The sequence below is a fragment of the Pseudonaja textilis genome, chromosome 1 (genome assembly GCF_049901715.1).
Source record: "Pseudonaja textilis isolate UNSWEBS1 chromosome 1, rPseTex1.2, whole genome shotgun sequence".
NCBI classification, from domain to species: Eukaryota; Metazoa; Chordata; class Lepidosauria; order Squamata; family Elapidae; genus Pseudonaja; species Pseudonaja textilis.
In genome coordinates, this window is record NC_141990.1 from 68,846,755 (window position 1) to 68,870,058 (window position 23,304).

General features: G+C 37.1%; 1 protein-coding gene across 1 annotated transcript in view; it reads left to right on the top strand.

The window, feature by feature from the left end:
• Positions 1-5,707: 5,707 nt before the first annotated feature.
• HEATR1 (HEAT repeat containing 1) overlaps positions 5,708-23,304 on the top strand; it is a 50,438-nt gene continuing 32,841 nt past the window's right edge. The window contains exons 1-16 of the mRNA XM_026705217.2: positions 5,708-5,936; positions 6,721-6,874; positions 8,435-8,651; positions 9,606-9,747; positions 10,712-10,813; positions 11,989-12,129; positions 12,455-12,666; positions 13,516-13,649; positions 14,358-14,466; positions 15,412-15,513; positions 16,853-16,970; positions 17,993-18,100; positions 19,024-19,119; positions 19,960-20,054; positions 20,813-21,024; positions 22,596-22,717. Coding sequence (XP_026561002.1) covers positions 6,733-6,874; positions 8,435-8,651; positions 9,606-9,747; positions 10,712-10,813; positions 11,989-12,129; positions 12,455-12,666; positions 13,516-13,649; positions 14,358-14,466; positions 15,412-15,513; positions 16,853-16,970; positions 17,993-18,100; positions 19,024-19,119; positions 19,960-20,054; positions 20,813-21,024; positions 22,596-22,717 — 2,052 coding nt within the window. The 5' untranslated portion in view covers positions 5,708-5,936; positions 6,721-6,732. The remainder of the gene's footprint in view (positions 5,937-6,720; positions 6,875-8,434; positions 8,652-9,605; positions 9,748-10,711; positions 10,814-11,988; positions 12,130-12,454; positions 12,667-13,515; positions 13,650-14,357; positions 14,467-15,411; positions 15,514-16,852; positions 16,971-17,992; positions 18,101-19,023; positions 19,120-19,959; positions 20,055-20,812; positions 21,025-22,595; positions 22,718-23,304) is intronic.

Sequence of the window (23,304 nt, forward strand, 5' to 3'; positions counted from 1 at the left end):
GTGGTTGCCATTCCTTCTTCCTAGGGCCAAGAGAGAGTGACTGGCTCAAAGTTACTCAGTGAATTGCTATAGCTAAGGGCAAATTTGAATTTTGGTATCCCCAGTTTTAGTCTAAAACTTTTAACCACTTTACCTTACTAGCTCTGTATAAGAAAGCTGAATTAATCTGAATCAGCAAATAGAAACTGAACATTATTTACTTTTTCTATAAGATTATTCTATCCTTTAGATCATTTTATTGGTTTAATGATTTCATTCCCATTCATTCATTCTGAAGACTGCTTGTTGTCTATCCTTGATTTAGTCCATCATTTTCCTTCTCTCAAGCTGCTAAGAATTGAAGTTCATGTAAAGAACCATTACAATTGTCCAACTCTGCTATAAAAGTTTTGATGATCCAATATCATAAATTCGATTTGATTTGGAAAACTATTTTAACTCCACTTTTACAAAATGGAAAGACATTGCTTGCATCAACTCCTAGGGAAGTAAAAAGGAACAGCAACATACAGTACATTACATTACCAAAGAGAACAGTAATGTAATTCAACAGAGTAATCATAAATTACCTGAAGACAAGGGCATACATAAGACAAGTAGAGGAAAGTGGGTAATACTCTGAAAAACAGTTCAAAATAGTTTCATTTTCATGTTACAAAAACTGAATTCTTAATTTCAACAAGAATGATGTCAATTTGCCAAAAGAAAACTGTAATTTGCAGATGGTGAGAGATTTTGCAATGCCACACAATTTCTCTCTCCTTTTCCCATATGGTACAAATTCTATAGTTAATTCTGTTTAAGTTCACCATGCCCAGGAAAAGCTGAGTGCCCTTTTAGATACATACTTCTAATTTAATCTAATCAAGTGCTTTAGCAACAGCAAACAGTAAAATTTTCCATTTCTTCACAGATGTGACAATGAAAATCTCTTTGCTTTGCTTTTTTCCCCTTAATCCAAATATACAATTGAAACATGTAAATTGCTCTGCCAAGAGCCAAATGCATAAATACATAGTACATTTAAATACATGGACATAGTAAGTAATAGTTACTACTTTCTTCCTTAAACCCCAGTGATGTGCACAGTCCAACAATTTATAGCAGCAATCTAGGGCTTGAGTAAAGGTGTAAAATTTATTGCAGAATGCAAAATCTGAGCTCTTGCAGAGTATCTGTGGTTAACTACTTCACACACAGGTGGCCCTTTTTCAACAATTACAATTGGGATTGGCAACTAAGTCGCTAGGTAAAGCAGCAGCTAAGTTAAACCTTGACTATGCTTATGAATTTACTGCAGCTTTCCTTTGCTTTATACACCTGCAATGGTCCTTAATCTGAGGAATAGTCATAACATTATTTTTATTGCTTATCACTCATAAAAGGTCACTAAACAAGGCAGTCGCTAAACAAAGACCATCTGTCATCTCTCCTATACAGGGACTAAATGGGAAATTTACGGCAGTAGCAGTCAATCTACTTCTTGAGATGGACTACAATATAAACCAGTGGCAAAGAGACCCACTCATCTCTGAGAGGGATAAAGCAGTTCAGCCATTCAATTGTTTTGAAAAGAGTTTACAATTACTAGGAAAAGAAGGAATTTGGGAGTCATACTAGGTCAGGATAAAAGTCTGCTCTAAACCCCACTCCACAGTATCAAACAGACTCAAGTGTAAGGGGTGAATGAGGACAGAAAACCAACAGAACTCATTTGTTGGCAATATCTGCCAGTTAATATTCAAAGACTATCCTTATCTATGTGAAAAGAAATATCATAACTGGAAGAGTCCCCAAACCAGGGGTTTCTTAACAACAATTTCTTAACAACTGGTTATGTGGGCGTGACTTAATTTGTGGCTTGGTGGTCATGTGACTGAGTGGGCATGGCTTGCTGACTGGGCATGGGATGGTGGCCACATGACTGGCTGGGTGTGGCTTATGAAAATATTGCTTTTTTTAATAAAAAAGAGCAATTTTTACCCAAAATCAGGCAAAGCAGGCAGGCAGATTCAGTTTCTCACAGATTCACTCACAGATCTACCTTTCTGCAATCTGCTGCCTGATTTTTCACTGAAAAATAGAAGCTTCAGTCCTAAGGAAGGTTCAGCTCTGCTCTCAGACCACTTCTTCCCCCCCCCTCAACCCTCTGAATACCACCCCCGACTGGGCCTCTGGGAAGTTTCCTGGGCAAAGACAAAGCAGTACAATAGCAATTTAGATTAGCTAGAAAGCAAGAAATCCAATGATTTCCTCCTTTCTGGCTAATCTAAATCACCTGGCACAGCTGATAGTTGGAATAGCTGATCATCGGGGGGGTGGGGAGGGAAAAATAGCAACTTACCAAAAATTAGGTAAAGGTACAATGCAGTCAAGGTGAATGCTGTGCATGCCAGGTAAGGAATGACTGGGCAGGGAGGGGCGGTCGTGGAAGGGCCAGCCAGTGGCACAATTTGCTGGTTCTCCAAAATGTGCAGAATTGGAGCAAGTGGTTCTGTAGAACCAATCTGTACCAGTAGAATCCCACCCCTGTCCCTAACATCCTTATCCTCCATGAATTGTTCTAATATCGTATCATTTATTCTTGTGGGAGTACATTAAATGACTTAGGTACTGTGTAAAGAAAATACTTTCATGTGTTCTAAATCTCCAGCTTTTAACCTTTATTTTTCCTTCCTAGGAGATTCCGGCTAAATGTCCAAAAAACTATGTCACAGAATAACACAAAAAAGAAAACTCTGTAGAGTTTTGGGCAAAGGGTTCACTAGACTAACATAAATTATTGAATGGAAATATAGGAATTTTTTTTAAAAAAAAGACCTACTAAAAAGAAACTTGATAGGGTTATAGTTAATTAGCTAACATGAAATATGAGTTCTCACGTAAAAATATTTGGAAATATACAGTATGATTTCTGCTTGAAATTATATGAAAATGAATTATTTCAATGAAATCAACACATCTATTCCTAAGCACATTACCTGAAACAGTAATTGCATATTATTTCCAAGCATATTTAAGCCTAATTGATTAAAAAAAATTCACACAGAAAGGGACTGATGAATCATCTTCCTTCCAATATCTTCACACATGAGAATTTTAGGAACACTACACAGACTTAGGATATAGTACACACAGTGACAGGTGGAAAACTACAAATAGTGCTGGCATAGAGCTGGAAAAAATGGTGAGACAGATCCAAGATTTTAAAAATGGTTCGGTAGAGGGAATGCAAAAGGCAGGAGAAAAAGCAGCCGGGACTTTATATGTAGAGTAACTTACTATGGTAACAAACTTTCATACATGCGTACATTTTAAGCATCTAAGAGTTCTGTTTCTATTTCACATCAGCTTATTATCACTGCCAGCAATGTGAGAAACTGTATTTTTAGTTCCACTTCAAAGACTCATTTTAAAGGAGATTTATTTTTCTTTTAAACTGCTAGCTGCTAGTGACTCTTTTCAAAGGTGTGTCACGCTCTTCAGCAACTGACAATTGTTATTATAAAAATTGCAGAGCAGGCAGCAGGCTGGACTGACAAGCATAACGGAGCTGCTGATTCCCAGATCAACTTTATACAACCAGCAATTATCTTGATCTCCATTGGAAGATCAATAACATGCAATATGATTTATAAGGTGGTTTCAAAGGGGACAATAGTAGTAAGAACAAGGAATAAATGGCTTAATGTTGCTTATTGTTTTTGTTCATGCAGCACTTATGGCTGCCATTTTTTAGATTGTAATTTGGAAGCAATTAGCAATCCAAGCATCACTGAGGGGTAAATGACATGGCTTTTGTAATCTGTTAACTAACATAGTTACACTGTATTTTAATTTGATTTATTTTCTTTTTAAAATGATGCTCTGGTTTATTAGCTTTTAACATTCCTAAACAGATAAACAAGCTGGAGACTAACTCCTGATAAGAAAAGGGTTCTTAGTACAAATTGGGGTCTGGTTTATCTCTTTTGTGAACTCCAAACAATCTTTTTCCTTACAATTATGCCTCTTCTGACATCAGACCTCATTTTAATGAATATATGTGATTTAATGGGATGCAAATACATAATGTTTGACAGACTACATGTAATTGATTGCCTATGCAAAGGGGAGGTTACTTTTAGCCTGTCCAATCAAATTTCCTCTTGCATTTTCTTTGTTGTGTTAACTATAAAAAGGAGTGAAACATGGGGCTCAGAGTTCTCTCTCTCCTTTTTCACAAAGATTCCAGTTTATCAGTTTATCCAGCATAAACTGCTTTTAAATGATCTTCCCACTCAGTTGCTTATTGAGACGGTAAACTGAGGCAGAACCTCGGGCCAGATGTAGGTTTCATTACTGATTCAATGCAAGTCACAATTTTTTTTTAATTGGGAAGGAATGGAAAGATGTTGAATAAAATAATAAAAGAAATAAACGGATTCAGACCACATTCATACACATTAACGCGACATTTACACTCCCCTCTTGCTAACATTCAAAACTGCTTTTTAAAAAAATTCCCTCATTTAGTCTCTAATGTTCTCTAACTTTAGGTGTCTTGGTGGTCCCTCATATTAATCAGAGCCAACCTTGCATTCCTTGAGATCACGTAGCACACTGGTGTGGATGGTGTATGGCCAAAAATGTCAATATGATTGTCCAAACACCTTCTGGATTTTATGTGCAGCCACTGGGTTGACTTTTTTGACCACATACTGGAGACAAGGTTCAAGATAAGCTAAGGGCTGCCAATATTTTTATATTGAATACAGGTAGTCCTCGACATACAACCACAATTGAGCCCAAAATTTATGTTGTTAAGTGAGACATTTGTTAAGTGAATTTTGCCCCATTTTACGACTTTGCTTGCACAGTTAGTAACCCAGTTGTTAAGTGAATCGGGCTTCCCCATTGACCGAAGGTCAGAAAAGGTGATCGCATGGATTCCACAACAATACAACCATCCTAAGTATGAGCCAGTTGCCAAGCACCTGAATTTTGATCACGTGACTATGAGGATGCTGCAACGGTTGTAAGTGTCAAAAAATGGTCATAAGTCACTTTTTTTCCAGTCCCATTGTAACTTTGGCCATTAAATGAACTGTTGTAAATTGAAGACTATCTGTATATATATTTATGAAACCTGTTGGTTGCATGCTACACCTTGAAAAAGGAAATCCATCCTTTTATTCCAGGGACCAAGGCTAAGATTTCACATTTTTTTCTTTAAATGTATGTTTTTTTTCCCCAGTGAAAAACGAAGTGAGCTTCGGAATCGCTCTTCAGCAGCCTTTCTCAACCTTGGAAATTTTTAAGATTTGTGGATTTCAATGCCCAGATGTCTATGGAGATTCTCAGTCATCCAGGTCATGGTTATGCCAAAGGTGCTTTTTTTTCAAGAGGCAATTGGACTTTCTGGTTTTTATTTTTCTTTAAATACGTTTGGTTTTTCATCCAAGAAGCTCCAGAGCTGAAGACTCTTCATGCATGAGAAGCGAAAACGTCTTTACAAAAAAAGAAAAACCAGAAAGTCCAGTTGCCTCTTGAAAAAAAAAAAAACCATTTGGTTCAATGCCCGGAATTCTCCAGCCAGAAGGCTGCGTGCAAATCAAAGAGACACCTGACGGGGGCAGCCGAGAGCAGCGATCGAAGCAAGGAAACCGCGGGGCGGGACGCTACCTGTTCCTAACCGCACCACAACGGAAATGCTCGTGCTTGGCTTATGCTTCCGGGTCAAGGGGGAAATGTTTGGCTAGTCTACTACCCACGTGGGAAGAAGCGGAGTGGACTTACCGTTGGAGGGAAGGATCGGGGATGTGCGCCGGCAGTTGATCGCACATCGGGTAGATCGTAGATTCCCCAGGTTCACACGCCTTCATCCCTCCGGAGCTGCTGCTTGGACTGGCAGCGGATCCACCTCCACCGTCTCTGCCTAGACGTGGGCATGCCAGGTAGATCTTTAATGCGCGATCCCTGAGAGCGTGGAAGCTGCACCGGTTTAGGATTGCGCTGCGCGGGCTCCCTGCAGAGGGTGGACTCCAGATTTCTGGAGGCAGTCGAGAGTGTGGCATAAATTCACCGTTAAACCCGCTTGCCCCCCGCCCCCTTCCCAAGTCCCCCACCCCGGTCTGACTACAGAGACGGTCGGGTGGCTGAAAAGGATTGGAGGCTTGCCTGGTTTCCACGAGGGACTGAGCTGAGCTTTGAATTTTGTCGGGATAGCAAACACAAGAGCGTGTTCTCGATCCGTTGAGTGCTTGCGTGTAACCCTTACTATACGATCTAGTGGGGCTATATTGATACATATTGGTGTGCCCTGTGTGACACGTCTGATGGTGGCTTCAAGTGGGCTGTGCTGTAGTTGTGTCCATGTTTGGTCTGGTTGGGTATTACGAATCAGACAATTGGCTCTTGTTGGGCAAATCATGCTTAAGGCAATAGAATATAGTGCTGGCTTTCATTAGTAACCAAACATTGAATACATTGAATGTCTATGGCTTTATTGCTACTCATCTGGTACAAAAGCTTGCAGGTAAGTTGTTTTGGTAGATAATTCACCACACTGGAGTTCTCTTGTAGTGTTCAATTATATTTCTCATCACCCTTCTCTATCAGCATTGGCTAGATACGATAAAAGTTTAAGCCATCTGGAACTGGTTAGCAAGATTGATTTTAATATTTGTTGCAGCTGTGAAATATTTTGACTGGTTATTTTTATTTATTTTTTTGCCATAGGAGTGTGAAACAATGACATCCCTTGCACATCAGCTGAAGCGCCTTGCGCTACCTCAGAATGACCCCAGCCTCTTATCTAGAAGTGAAGCGGCTTCATTGCTCTTTGACTGTAAAGAAGCTGCCAATATTGACAGAGATACTTTTTTTGCAATAGGTAAGTGTAGCCTTAAAAACATGGCCAACTACCAAAAATGATCTTGGTAGTCCAGCACTCTACCTTTGCCACTGATGCTTCCTTTCCCTGGCTTGGAGAAAAGGAGCAAGATCTTCTATTTGATATTCTGTTTTGAAATAGTTTAAAAGAAAAATGAATGATGCTCTTTCTGAATGTTTTTAAAATAGCTTGAAATCACACATCATTATTTCTTTGTGGTTAAGTCAAGCACACAAATATGGCCACCAGGAATAAATAAGTAAATCATATGAACATATACACATGCATTAGACACCACGTACATGCTTGTCCTGATGAGAGCATTTGTGGATTTTGGATAAAATTATATATAAATTTGCTTTAAAGAACTGTGGGACAAATTATAATAATTTCAAGCATTTTCTATTTTCATGATTAGAAGATTAAATTGGGTTATTTAAATTTAATCTTGTTTATAATCCGTACACTGTAACAATATTAAATAAATTAAATTCTCATGGATTATTATGTACACCACAGAAGAAAAATAAAACTTTGTTACAATAGCATACATTCCTAGTGTAGTAAGTAATTAAGGATGCACAACATCTATTATACTCTTATAATTCATAATGTAAATACTTTTTTCTGTGTAATTAGTTACAAGCCTTAAGTCCTTGCCAAGTATGTTTCATATGTCTGATGGGTATATATTATTGCATTCTGTAAATAGCAATTTATAATAAGCTTGTGGTCTATACAAGGTTATTGATTTAAAAACACTTAGTTTTCAGAGAAGATGAGGACCCATATTGTTGGGAGCAATATGCTGACTCTGTAAACTTAGGGCTGTAAAGCACTCAGAAGCCATATATAAGTGCTATTGCTATTATGTAGTAAGTTTAATAAACATATATGAGCTAAACATTTGTAGGTAAGTTCTTAGTAAATTTAAGTTATTGAATATAATAGTAGTTTGGGAAGCTCTAGAATGGTTCTGTGTAGGGATGGGATTCAACCAGTGTTACTACCAGTTTGGTGGTTATGCTTTGCGCACACATACACACTTCACGTGCATGTGCACGTGACACACGCTATGCGCACGTGTAAAAAACCTTAAGCTGTGCCACCCGGACAGCTGAAAAGCGCTGTGCGCACGTGTGCACAGCATTTGAAAAGCCTCTTTTTTTCTGCTTTTTCAACCTCAGCTGTGCCGCGCAAAGCAGCTGAGGTTGAAAAAGCAGAAAATAAAGGGCAGGTAAAAGCCTGGGTGGGTGGGCCAAACAGCAGCAAACACAGAACCAGTTCGTTGTCTGCTGCTCTTCAGAGCTATCAGTTCTTTAGAACTGGGCAGAACCGGTAGCATCCCACCCCTAGTTCTGTGTTTTGATAATTAAAATAGGGCCTGATTTGTAAGCTTAGTTAGGTCAGCCTGCAGTCCTTTAAGTTTATGCATTCGAACTATGTCATCCACACAACTTCATTTCCAAGCACAGTCAGAATAAAAAGATTTCCTATTGTCTGCACTGTCTTTAAAAAGCCTCTATTAATTGGTAAAACTATTTCTGACAACTTTCACAGGATGCACGGGCCTGGAAGAGCTGATTGGGATTGACCCGTCCTTTGAGATATTTGAGACAACACTTTTCAGTCAAATATCTAAAGGTTTGGAACGCAGTGTCCAAACTAAAGCAGTAAATCAGCAACTAGATGAAAATATTTCATTGTTCCTGATTCACTTGTCTCCATACTTCATGCTTAAGCCAGCACAGAAATGCCTTGAGTGGCTGATTCACAGGTAATTCATTCATGCTTCTCTGAGATCTTACTGTTTGTTGTTTGGATGTCCATAGAGTCAAGCCCCTCAAAGCGTTCTTAGGATGTGTTACTTTATAAAATAGTACTTGGGACCACTGTAGATACCTATTCTATATGGCACAGTTTTGGATTTAGTAATATTTCATCATGAGAATTAAGAATAGTGTTTTCCTTTCTCCATCAAGCCAAACTAGTTCCAATGTATTTTTCTCTTTCTCGTGCTTTTTTTTCTTTTCTAATCTTTCCTCTTTATTAAATTAAAATGTTCTTGAATATAATATAGTCTGAATTTCTCACCAATTTTCCTAGTTTTAATTCTCACAGGGCAAGTGGTATTTCCTCTTCTCACCAACTTTTCTAATTTCAAAAGATCAGCCAATCAGAGCTCCAAAACTATTTTAAAGGATTTTAAAGAGAAAAACACCAGTGCAAAGATGAAGGTTTATCAGTTCGGTACAGGTAGACCTGTACTGAAAATAGAACCATATTTGAGCTCAAAATTTATGTTGTTCGGCAAGATGGTTGCTAAGAGAGTTTTGCCACATTTTACATCTTGCCACATTTGTTAAGTGAATCCTGCAGTTGTTAAATTAGTAATAAGGTTGTTACGTGAATCTGGTTTCCCCATTGATTTGCTTGACAGAAGATCAAAAAAGGTGATTATATGACCCCAGGATATTGCAAGCGTCATAAACGTGAGTCAGTTGTCAAGCATCTGAATGTAAATCCTGTGACCATGGGGGGTGCTGCAATGGTCATAAATGTGAAAAATGGTCATGTCACTTTTTTCAATGCTGTTGTAACTTCGAACAGTCACTAAGTAAAGTATTGTAAGTTGAGGACTACCTGCATCATAGATTGTATCATATTACATCCATAATTCTCTGAAATGATAACTTCTTTATCTAATTCTCCATGGGTTTTCTGATTGTAGGTTTCATATTCATCTGTATAATCAAGACAGTTTGATTGGCTGTGTATTGCCCTACCATGAGACAAAGCTGTTTGTGCGAGTTATCCAACTTTTAAAAATTAGCGACCCAACTCATAAATGGCATTGGTTGCATCCAATTCAGGTAAAGTAGTGGAAGATAATGTAAGTCAACTGTATAATGCTGTCTATATTGCACAGAGTGTTTCTGTGAAGCATTCTTACTTGTGTATCTACCTTGTTTTGCATATTTATTTTACTTAAATACTAGAACAAGCCAATAATTTGTAATCTATTGATTTGGACCATTGTTCTTACAGGTTTTTTTGTTTTTCCTGTTTTATTTTCTGTTTTATAACATCTTTTATGATTATTAACTATTCAATCAACGGCTTTCAAGTCAATAAAAACATTCCAACTTTCTCCTTTTTCCAATTTGTGACCAAATTACTTATTAGTAATCATTACTGCATCTTAGCAGATCATAGCAGCATGTATGCTAATAACATACATACTCTCTTTAAAATAAAATTTTATGGCAGTTATTTGAGATGGGTTACAATGAAAAAGTGAGCCACCCAGAGGGATCCAGTGATCTCAATTGCTGGTACTTTGAATCTGAGGTTTCTTTAAACTAATTTTTGGATTTTCTGTTTCCTGCTGTGCTTAGAATTGCACATTTATACATGAAGTAAAATGTATGAATAAGTACTTTTGGGGTAGTTGTATATCTACATACATACACACACACACACAAGTTATTAGTTATAATTTCATATAAGCAGCATAGGATTATTTCTGAATAATATATGAATGTCTGGATAAAAATAGCATGTGGGGAAAAAACTCTGGTTTTGAAAATATATGTGCTTAAATTAACTAAGTTCTGAATTAATTACCATGAACTGGTTTTATCTCTGTGTTTTTAAAATTGATTATCTAGTTCAGTTTAACAACTTCAAGATATAGGGACTTCATCTCCCAGAATTCTTCAACCAACATCTGACTGGCGAGTTCTGGGATTTGAAGATTGCACATCTTAAGTTGCTGAGGTTGAAGAATACCTTGTCTATTTATCTTTCCTCCTTTGGGCCCTCACTCTCTCATAGAAACCAGGAGTCCCTCTTGCACGAGGAACTTTGATTACGCACTGCCACAAAGATCTGGGTTTCCTGGATTTCCTATGCAACCTAGTGACTAAATCTGTAAAGGTTGGTGAATGGTTCCAATGCACTGCTGGTGTGATAGTCTGTCTCTGTCTCTGTCTCTCTCTCTCTCTCTCTCTCTCTCTCTCTCTCTCTCCCTCCCTCCCTCCCTCCCACCCACCCACCCCCTCAATATTTAATTAAATAGTTATATACTAAAGAGAAATTAGGACACAGAAATTGAATGCAATAGAAATTATTGCAACGAAGTTAATGTACTGAACAAAGCTATTTTGAACATTGTTAAACTGTCCAGCTACAGACATGTTCAGCCAGGCCAGCATGATTTTTTCTATCTCCTACATGAGGTTATTTCTCTTTTGAATTCCTAACTTTAAACATATGTGTAGCATTCATTTGTCAAACATGCAGTAATATTGCCTGTATGCATTCCTATTTCATTGGGTGCAGTTCTGTACTTCCCCCAAATGAAAGGCCTCACATATAACCTTGTACTTCTTATGGGAGCTACAGTATATACTACTTACCATCTCCCTTACCCATGTGATTGTTGATTAGATTTTTATCCTGCCTATATAGGAGCTCAAGGTGGCATTCATAGTGTACTCTCCTCCCATTGCCCCATAGCAGTACCCTTTTTGGGTAGATTGGCTGAGAGAGAGAGTGGCTGGCCCAAGTCACCTAATGAACTTCCACAGCTAAGGGTAGACTGGAACTTGCACTTTTTGCAGTGATGGGATTCAAATTTTTTTACTACCAGTTCTGTGTCTTGGCTTGGTGGGCGTGGCTTGGTGGGCGTGGCAGGGGAAGGTTACTGCAAAATCCCATTCCCTCCCCACTCCACTAACCTTGGTTCCAGCTTCATTCTCCTGTGCAGGACAAGACCCAGCCAATCAGCTGAGACTCGGGAGGCAGAGCATAGATGAGGGCGGGGCCAGTCAGAAGTGCTATTTGCCGGTTCTCTGGACTACCCAAAGTTTCTGCTACCGGTTCTCCAGAACTAATCAGAACCTGCTAAATACCACCTCTGACTTTTTGTGCTCCATCATGTTCACCATCACACCACCCTAGTTGATGAACTCTATGTATGAATAGAGAAAACATATTGTACTTATAAAAATAATATATGGTTTGACCTCCCTCCTTTCCTTCCTCTGTCCCTCCTCCCTTCCCATTATTTACACTATCCCTATTCCAAATGTATTTTTTTTCCCCTCCAGGTTTTTTCACAATACCCAGGGAGTTCATCACAGTTAAGAGTCCTGCTGACTTTTTATGCTTCTACAGTTGTGTCTGCTCTTGGGGCCGTAGCAAATGTCACAGACACCCTTGTCTCCAGATTGCTTCCATATATCCAGAAGGTACCTGATCTCTCAGCTGTCATCCTACATTCTGTTTATAAGTTAAATAAAGTGAGACAATGCAATTTAAGTGTATTTCCCAATTTTGAACAATTTAGTTACTCTCACAGTCCATCGTAATTTGGCCTTTTGGTCTATACTCAGAAGAGATTTTCTATAACGAATAAAGCAAAGATAGATGTATTTCTGAAAATCCTGGGCCTTCCCCATTATCCAGTGCTATTTGTATAAATCTAACCCTTTTATGACGTGCTGTGCTGTATTATTTTCAAAGCCCTCCTACTTAAACTGTCAAATATATTTTTACTCCTTTTCCTCACTATAGGGTTTGAAATCACCCTTGGTGGATTTCAGAGCTGCAACGTATATGATCATCTGTCAATTAACTGTGAGGGTGACAATGGAGCAATCACTGGTTCGTTCCTTGATGTTGCTGATTAGTAAGACTTTGACCAAAACACCCTCTCTTGTCAAAGAAGGGCTTTGCTGCTTGATTGTCCTTCTACAGAGCCAGAAGGAAGAAGGACTTGGGGAAAAGTAAGAAAAATGAATGTATTATGGGAGGGGGAGTGCATGTGTATTTCTGTCATCAGCAGGTGAAATAGTTTTTAAAAAAAATATATTTGGTGCAATTAGTTTGTTTTTCTGTGCTTATATTCTTTGCTTAAAATGGAGTTAGTTTTCTCTATTAATTAGGATTACAGATACAATTTAAAGGTAAATCATGAGCACTGCACACCAGAACAACTAGACACAAGAACAGTTTTTTCCTGAATGCCATCACTCTGCTAAACAAATAATTCCCTCAACACTGTCAAACTATTTACTAAGTCTGCATTACTATTACTATTAATCCTCCCATCCTTCCTTTCACCTATCTCCTCCCACTTATGACTGTATGACCGTAACTTTGTTGCTTGTATCCTAACAATTTTTATTGACTGTTTCCTAGTATGATTTGATTGCTTATTGTAGCCTATGACTATTATTAAGTGTTGTACCTTATGATTCTTGACTCTTGATGAATGTATCTTTTCTTTTATGTACACTGAGAGCATATGCACCAAGGACAAATTCCTTGTGTGTCCAATCACACTTGGCCAATAAATAATTCTATTCTATTCTATGGATACATTTGAGGTTTGACACTAATGATATTTAATACGAACTTTGGCTTTTGATTTACTTAAAATGTATTTCATTATTGAACTTGCGGACGCATTTTCACGTGTTATTTGTAAATTTTACTCTAGAAACTCTTAAGATATCTTGGGGTATTTGTGGAAGGACTCATTCCTTAACATCGTTTCTTTTAAGAAATTCCCAGCCAGCTTTCCTGTTCTAGGAGATCCCATAACTACTTTTACTGTTTTTTTTTTAATGCAGGCCATATGTTCATCTGTGTAATGTACCCGATTTGATTGCTATTCTCCATGAAATTTCAGCAGTTCACAGTGTTGGTCCAATTTTACATTATCTGCTGCCCCACCTAGTTCATTCAGCTATTTATGGAAAAGCAGGTATGTTCATCTGTGCCCCGTCTTTTCACTTATGCATCTCTTCATTGTATATGTAAGGAATGTAAAACCCTGCACGGCACAGAGAAAGAAGACAAAAAGGCATTTTTCTCCATTTCTCAAAACACGAAGACTGAAACTCACTGGAAGATTTAATATATGCAGAAGAAGGCTATAGATAATTAACTCTAGGAATTTATTACCATAAGTGGTAATACAGTACAGTGATGGCCACTAACTCAGATGGCTTTAAAAAGAAACTGGATAGATTCATGGAGGACAGGTTGGTCAAGGATTACTTATTTTGTAGATTGAGTGTTAATTCCAAGTGGCAGACTACATCTTCAAAATAGCAACCTCAGGTAAATGAGATGGTGATATGTCTCTAACTTCTGCTACTAAGAATTCCAGAGCCATCTGATTGGTCATTCTGAGATAAAAAATGCTGGAGGAGCCTTGGCTTGGTCCAGCAGGACTAGAGTTGGGTTCTTAGGTTCTGTTAATGACATTTTGCTATCCCTTTTAGAAGCATGGTTCTTTGAATCGGTCAGAACAAAATAAGAGGCATGTTGGCTTTATATCAGCCAACTTCAGATAACACAGGAAAGACAGACTTACATTCTGCTGTCCTAAATGATAAACACTGGGAACAGTTAAATCAAAGATTCAGTGGCAGTCATTATTTTCTTTATGGCATCTACTTGTTTTCAGAAATGGAAGAAGGGTCCCACGCAATTGATAATCAAATCTACATTAAACATCTAGAAGCTATACTTACAACTATTCCACTGGAAAAAGATTTGGATCATTTATTGGCGTGGTAAGCTATGGTCTTTTAATAAGCTGCGATTTCATATCATGTCGCAATTTAATTTGTTAATAGGATTCTTTTGGTTAAGTGATGTAGACCAGTATTTTCTCTTTTTTCTCTCAGGATCAATTGGGGAGGTGGAGCTTTTGTTTGTTTAGGTTATATTTACCAATACAAGTAGTCCTTGTCTGGTGACTGCAATTGAGACCAGCTGCAGTCACTAAGTGGGAAATCATGTGAGCATGATTTTTCTTTTCCCACTCCCCCCACTCTTTGGAATGCTCATGTACTGGGATAGCTGCCTTGCAGCTGCTGCCTGTAACTGGCAAGGTTAGCTACATTTATATTCCATCCAAAAGAGACAATAAACAAGCTAAGAGGGAAACAGATTGGAACATATCCTCTCCAGCAATCAACACCTGGATAAAGAACACTGGAATTAACACTACACAATCTAACAGAACACCCTAATTAAGGAACTACCAAGAAGGGAACCACACACCCTCCAACACTGGCAGGACAACTATATATAAACCGAGAGCAAACCCCACACTCCCTGGCACTGATGATGTTACCCAGTTGGATACTGAAACATCTGCATGCAGACAACCAAGCTCAAAGACCACCAAGGACTCCATAGTTCAATTCTGAGCAACAGATAATCTCTTCTATTGGTCCTGCTCTCTTTCAAGATCTGTCTTTTGGAAATTGGAAGTGTGTTTTAATTTCAGGCTATTTATTTGTTTATGGTCATTATTTTTAAATAAAACTAGGTAAGACATGTTTTAGTCATTGTGGGAAGGGGGTGGGATGAGTAGATAGAAATTGGATATGTTAAAAAAACTGTATTTCATAAAATGTCTATATTAAGTTTTCACATTCTTTGATAAAGTTGTAAAAAACAATATTAGTTCTCTGTAAGGAACTAATTGTTTCCTTTTTTTCCAATTTCAGTAAATTTCTGGAGGCTTACATTTCCTATGGTGTTTCTGATCCTGACAAAACAGCTGAAATTAATAAAGAGTTGCTTCCTCTAATCAGACTTTTTGAAAGAAAGTAAGTAAAATAATAAAACAGACATATGTATTGGATAAAGTCATAATACTGCTACTAGAATTAATATGTGACTTTGTAATATAGAAGCATAATCTATGCTGCTGAAAACCAGGTTCAGAACTATTGTATCCAGACCTAACTATTTTTCATATAAGGATCCAATTATGGAACATAACATTCAGTCTACCTTTTTAGTATTGTTTAATTTATGGTTTTCTTCTTAATGTCACACAAATTCTCAGAAACTGAGCAACACTCTATGTAAATAAACATATAAATAAACAATACAATAAGAATCAGAAGGTAGGCTCCAATCCCTTATATTTTTCTTGAATTCATACAGCTTCTATCATTTTTTATTTATTTTAAAATAAATAAATATCCTATTAAGAACTTCATAGTAACTCAACAGAAAGTTGAAATACTGCATACAAAATTGTTGAAAAAACTCAAAACCAATATTAAAATACTAAAGGTGTGTTCTAATAATAAGTAATTTCAAATCAGCAAGTTAAAATTTATTTAGTACCAAACCATAACAATTATCAATAGCCTCATAGCTCCCCTAATCAGGAAGGTTTTAGAGCTTCAGAACGAGAATGTCACACAAACTTCTAAGGCAGGGGTCCCCAACACCCCCAGTCTGTGGACTGGAACCTGTCTGAGGCATGCCAGAAACCAGACCACACAAACAAGCAAAGCGGGATGCAGAGAGCACGAAAATCACACTCCCTCAGGTCCGCAGAAAAGCTTATCCATGAAACCGATCCCTAGGGCCCAAAAGGTTGGGGGCCACTGCTCTAAGGAATGAAGAAAGAAGGAACTGAAAATTGTGTTTCTTCCCGTTTCTGACAGGCGCTTCTTTTTCTAGGTCAAGCCTTTGCTTTCTGATCTCTTAAATCCATATAACTGTCATCACTGAGTTTGTTTTATTAATAGTCTGAAAGTACATTTATCTTCCCTGAAATATGTATAGTAAGATCCCTGGAAACAACAATCAGTAGTGTGGCATTTTCAAGATTTCCAAAAATATTCTCAACTGCTCTCTCTGGCTGCTGAGGACTTCTGCAAGAAAGCTGACTTCTTGCAAAGTCTTGTATAAAATATGCGTTTGTTTATTTTTATCCCATCTTTACTCTTTTTACAAATGACATTTATTTATAAGGTTTTAACAGTTTTTGTAGTCAAAATGTATTAATTTATCAAATTTATGTGGCCAACCATCTCATGAAAAAGTGACTCTGGGTGGCATATACTAGACATAGTGAAATACTATATAAAGAACAACGCTTGGTTTTCCCAGAGTACCATATGGATTTTTTTTCTTTGCCTGTCGCAGGTACTCTAGAACCCTAGATTTGGTGCTGGAGAAATACCTGAAGAACATCAGAAATCAGAAGGAGCAAGATCTCTTCCACCAATTCATTTCTCTTTCAGTGAGTGGTGGTAAATACCAGGTAAGTCAATTCTAAGACTAATAATTAAGATTTCTTCTTTTTTATTTGTTCACACATCGGCATTAATACCAGTTAGACTTAGAGCATTTCATTAAAAAGTTAATCATAGATTTTTCTCTTAATGGTATTGACAAAAAGAAATGACCTTGCGATCCCTTTGCTGCCATTCTAACAGTTTGTTGTTGAAATGTGATGATATGAACTTTTTAAAAACAATTGTAATCTGATGTCATAGAGATATAATGTCAACAGAGCATCTAATTTGTATCCAGTGGCTATAATAAGGCTGCTCTTAACTGCATATAAATCACTGGTAGACAAAGTTACCGCCAAAAGTTTATCAATAATTGAACACATCTTCAAGTTGGCATGCTTATATAAGTACCCTGTAATCTAGTATTGGGTTTCAGCATTTTAGCACATTTTCTCCTTTATGTATGAATTGGAAAAGAAACTTTTTTTAAAAAACCAAAGCAATACATGGTCCATAAACCAACTTAACATAGTTAAAACAACTTTTCCTGACATCTTTTGAAGTAATTAATTATAGTTTTTGATTCATTTAAAGGAAACTCTATTTGACGTTTTTTATTCTAGCTTATATGCAGCCTGACTCATATAAAGGGAAAGAGTATAGTGAAGAATATAAAGTGGCAGCAAATTGTGGTATAGCTAAGCAATGTATTCACTGTTTTTTTCCTGTTCGTTCATGTCTATGTGTTGATATATAGTTGCATGTTTATGTATAGAAAATGACTAAGAAATAAGCTCCCTGATCAGTGGTGGGATTCAATATTTTTTACTACTGGTTCTGTGGGCATGGCTTGATGGGCATGGCAGGGGAAGGACACTGTAAAATCTCCAGGCAGAGGTGGTATTTGCTGATTCTCTGAACTACTCAAAATTTCTGCTATTGGTTCTCCAGAACTGGTCAGAACCTGCTGAATACCACCTCTGTCTCTGATCTTTCAGGGGAACAATAGTAGAACTGCAGCCTTATTGATTATACCTTGTATTCTTAGTTTCTAGAAGACTCAAATACCTCTCTGCTTCTTAGTTTGAATCATTCACAACCAGGAGTGAGAGTCCTGGCTGTTCAACATTTGAAAGAAATAATTGAAACATCAAAGGTTGGTTGTCTTGTTTGGTTCTTAGTTCTAAGTTTTTTTTCTGAAGTTTTAATATGCTTTCTGGCTTAGCAGAAAGCTGTTACTAGCAGTGAGAAAAATAGGGTTGCCCAAGTTTCATAAATTTGAAAAAAGCACACGAAAAAAGGGACCCACAGATTTTGCCCTTATTCACTCTGGAGTAGCTCTTGAAGACACGTATGGCCTCCCAAGTTGTCATTTGTGTACCTTTTCTTTATAGCAATCCAAAGTAAATCCTCAATCCTTTTGCATTGAATCTAAGCTGTACAGCATTGTTACATTTCCACTGGCTTCGTGTTGTGTAAATAAAAGATTATCTTTTATAAACTTGAGCAGTAATTGGAGTAGATCACTACTACAAATGTGGTAATGTCAGAAAAACCTCTGCCCTCATTTGTACTCTCCAGTTATTGTGTGCTGCATATAATGTATATCCAAAAGTAGACATGGTAATCTAGGAGTCTTTGGCTTTCATGTATAAGGATTGACATTACCTTATTTTATTTATTTTTATCCTGTCTTTATTATTTAAAAAATAACTCGAGGTGGTGAGCATACCTAATACTCCCTCCTCCTATTTTCCCCAAAACAACAATCCTATGAGGTAGGTCAGGCTGTGTGAGAGAGTGACTGACCCAAAGTCATCAAGCCAGCTTTCATGCTTAAGATGAAACTAAGTCTCCTGATTTCTAGCCTGATATCTTAAGCACTAGACCAACTGGTTTATAAATGGTACAGCCATAATTCTTATGATTCCCAGATTCATAACTTAATACAATGGATGATGATGATTCAAATAGGACTGTATGTAAACAAATTGGATTTTTCCCAGAAATTGTGAATTCGTGATACCACATTTTTAATACCTTTTTAATTTTCATTTCCTTGATGATTTTTATTTTTAGGAGGGCTTTGATGACTCTTTCATACAAGAAGCAATTGTTGCACGACTCAAAGATGATAATTTAGATGTGGTTATGTCATCTCTTCATACATTAGATGTAAGTCTTAATCCATTGGAAGGCAAAACGTATGTGGCACTTTGAATTAGTCAACAGTGAATTAGCTGTTGCATTGGTTAGAATTTCTTTCAGAAGCTTTAAGCATAGCAGTCCCTCCCATTTTATTCCCCTGAAGGTGAGATAGAGTGACTGTGTTAGTGCCGATTGAGTTTCCATTGCTGAGGGTGGACTTGAACCTATGTCCATTCTAGTACTGTTCCAATATTTTGAAATAGTACTAAAGTATTGACATGATACCCATCTCTAAAGAAGAATTACTTGGGTCTATCTCTAATAAAATGATAGCATGTTAAAGCAGATTCCCTGCTTCTCTTTGGCTGAAATTCTGTATTCTCTTACTTGGGAATGAATCCAATTGCAGTCAGAGAGAAAATCAAATATGTAGAGTAGTGCTTTAAATTAGTGTTGCCTGAAACAAAATCTGAGGAGGGAAAACTTGAAGCCAACGGAACAGATCAGACATTTAACTTATTCTGGACAAGTAGGTTAGTTTCAATTTACAATTATACAATAACTGTAATAATTGTATAATTGTAAAATTGAAACTAACTAATTATACAATTATAATTGTATCATCAAGTAAGATTTTTCTAAGGGACAGAAAATTCCTTGAGCCATGTAAAATCTAAAATAGGAACCAGAATCGCTAAGTCTGTCTTGATGTTAGATTCATTTATGTTATATTTTAAAAGTACTTTATTTTTTAAAAATACACATATTGTGAATATTTTGGGGTAGGATTCTGCATTAGATTGCTCTATGTATTTTATGCTATTTTGTGCATACAATACCCACATTATTTGTTAAATTTTATTCTAGAGTGCCTTGGTTCATTTGAATATATTTAGTGAACAAATTGGATTCAGTCTATTGTCTCTGTTTGAAAGAGCTGATCTCTCAAAGGATAAAAAATGGTAAGTGATAATTTTTACATCTTTCTCAATTTTATATTAATAGTTAGGAATTTTTTCCATAGTATAGAATCTTTACATCTTCCAAGTGCTTTTTTTCCAGATTACTAGAAATGTTGAAAAATGCCATTTGAAGTTTTTGCCTTGTAACTGTATTTGTATGATAGTTATCAATGTAATAACAAAATCGTTTTATTCATTAAAGAATCTCTGTATGTATGCACATGTACATATAATACATACATACAAATATATTTCTGCATTAAGAAGTTCATTCATTAGATGTGCAGGAGCTTTTGCGATGATAAGTAATTAAGTACATGATTCTTCCATTTACTGTGAACTGAGATTTGTGTTCTTGAGTGAAAAGGTGCCTCAAAAAATATGTTAATAAACTTATTAATAGATTGACTGTTGAAAGAGGTAAGATGGCACTAAACAATGGCGGTTCCCTTTGGCAGCTAATTTTAAACATCATGAAAGAACAACAAATTGTCAGTTACTAATGCTGTCTTTGTACTGCCAGGGAAGGAGAAATATGTTAGATATACCATTCTGGGTTCCAATTTTAATATCAGACTCCATCAGAGAGGGGAACATTGTCTTCTTTTTCTCAGGCAGCACCATGGGGTAATAAAAATACGTTCTGTTGTCACAAAAGATGCAATCATAACAAAACGTTAAACTATGTTTTACAGTGTGCAGCTCTTGGTTATAGAGGTATAAGCTAAACATATCCCTTCTTTCCATGTACTTGCTAGGTGCAAAATTCTAGAAACGATACTCTGCCTTTTAATGAAAGTAGATACTATTAAGGATAATAAAGATCTCTTCAATCAATTAGTCTTACATCTGCTACCTTTTCTGGTCATAACCAATAAAGATCTAGAATCTGCTGAAGGGAGAGTGGCAATTTGCATAACAGAGTCTGGTCTTTGTTCTCTTCATCCTTTGTTGAAAGGTTGGCCAAAAGGTAAGTAATTGGGTTATTTCTGAAGCAGGGGTGGAGAAGAATGGCTCTTTTATGACTTGTGGACTCTTTTATGATTTGTGGACTTCAACTCCCAGAACTGGAGTTGAAGTCCACAAGCTTAAAGGGGGCATTGTTTCCCACCCATTTTAAAGGGAAGCCTCTTCACTGTATTTCTCTTTCTGTGTTACTTAAGAGGGTTTTTATAAGAAAAGAAAAAAGAAGCAGAAATCAGAAAAAGAGAACTTTTGTTTCATATTTGTGATTGTGCACGTTTGAAATCAGGCTGCAGCAAAAACCAAATGACATGACTTTCCAGTGGCTGCTCACACTGCAAAAATTCTGTTCCAAAGATGCAATTCCCATTTGCTCAGCAGCTTCCTCGGGCTTGTGGTATAATGAAGGCCACCCTCCCAAACTGAGTAAGGCAAGGGGTCAATAGTTGAGGGTTGGAATTCAGCCTTTTATCTGAGTAACCACTTTATGAGCACAATTGGGCCTGAAATCTCAATTGTTGAGTGAAGTGATCACTAAGCGAGAAGCCCTGTGACCACCGCTCAATGAACAAAATCTGCCTTTCCCACTTGTGGTCTTTATGTTGACCATGCAGGTTGTTAAGTGAAGCGCTGGAAAGGGGGCTAACATCTCCCAGACCTGAGCTCTCTCTCTACCCACTAGGGAGAACAGTTGTGAGTATAATGGTGTTCACTAGCATTTTTCTTTTTGGAAAGACAGAGATAATGGTGTTCATTAAAACAGGTGCAAATGTCATCATTCTGAAAGGCTCGGAACAATGGCCTTCATTAGTGTTTTTGCCAGGTTTCAAATCTATTGCCTCAGAGTGCTGGTGGGTTTCTCTTTCACTTTTCTACCAATTTCTTCATTGACTTTCTGGGGAAAGTCAGAAAAATTATACATGACAATCAGATGGTCATACAGCACTTATTAATAGATCATTAGCAAACAGGGTGCCAAACACCTGAAATGCACTCATGTGATGGGGGCAACATTTTAAGACAGTTGGAAGCTTTATAGGCTGTAAAGCAGCGGTCCCCAACTTTTCCAGCTCTACGGACCGGCAACAGTGGTGGCAGCAGGGGAGGGGATGGGTTTGTGCATGCAAATGGAGCTTTGTGCTCTCAGCCACTCCTTGTGTGGCCCAGTTCCTAACAGGCCATGAACGGGTACCAGACTGTGCATTGGGGACCTCTACTGTAAAGCATCCATTTTGATGTTGTTTTGACCGCAAATAATCATTGAACAACCAGTTACAAGTTGAGGACTACCTCTATTACCAATTTATGAGTAATATCATTGATATTCTTCAAAACCACATGCACTTTCTACATTTTAGGCACCTTTTAAATAAAGAGTTATTCTGCAGTATCATTTTTTTTCATGTATGTAAGTAGAATGATACCCTCCATTTTTTTCCATGAATGAATTTTAAAATAAAAGTGCATATTCTTTTAAAATCGTTCCCTCTCTGTAGCCATCAGTTGTTTCAAATGGTTTAACCAATCTCCCACTTTGATTTCCCATTCTGTTTTTATGTTGTTGTCATTCTGAAATAGTTTTCCAAGAGGTGGCTAATTCAAGTAAATCAGGAGACTTACCAGGTACATCTAACACCAAGCTGCTGGACCTCTTGTCCAAGAATCTGATTTCAGAAGATTCTTCCTTCGTGTCAGAAATGGTATGTGTGGAGTTTACATGTCCTGCTTATAGAATTCTCAGATTCTCAGATCAGAGGGTTTAAAGATAGTTTGACTTAAGTAGCATAACAATAAAACATAGCAGCCAGGCATTCTGTGTGCATTCTGTTACATCGTGTTGGGGAATATTTCAAACATTGATATCCTAATTTAATAAGAAATGTAGAATTGTCATATTTCATTGATGCAAAAGAACATGCAAAATGAGCAGACGTGAACAAACCTTGAATCAACTAGTTTAGTACATTCTGTTCTTAAAGTAGCATCTCTGAGAGATTCCGTTTATAATCTAGCCAAGCTATAATCCTACATTTCTAATGAAAAAGAAACTCGAAGAAAGAACTGAACAGGTTTCTCTGCAAAGCATATGCTCAGGTGATTTGAACCTTGATGCCTTTTCCCCTATTAGAAGATGTTTGTGGAAGTCTCCTAAGCAGGCCATGGTACAATTAAATCTTCTCACCCATGTCCCCCAATAACTGATTGTTTAGAACAGTACTTTATTGATTTCAAGCATTTAACTATATACTTAAAATAGAAGAGTAGAGAGGATTATATTAAGCAAATA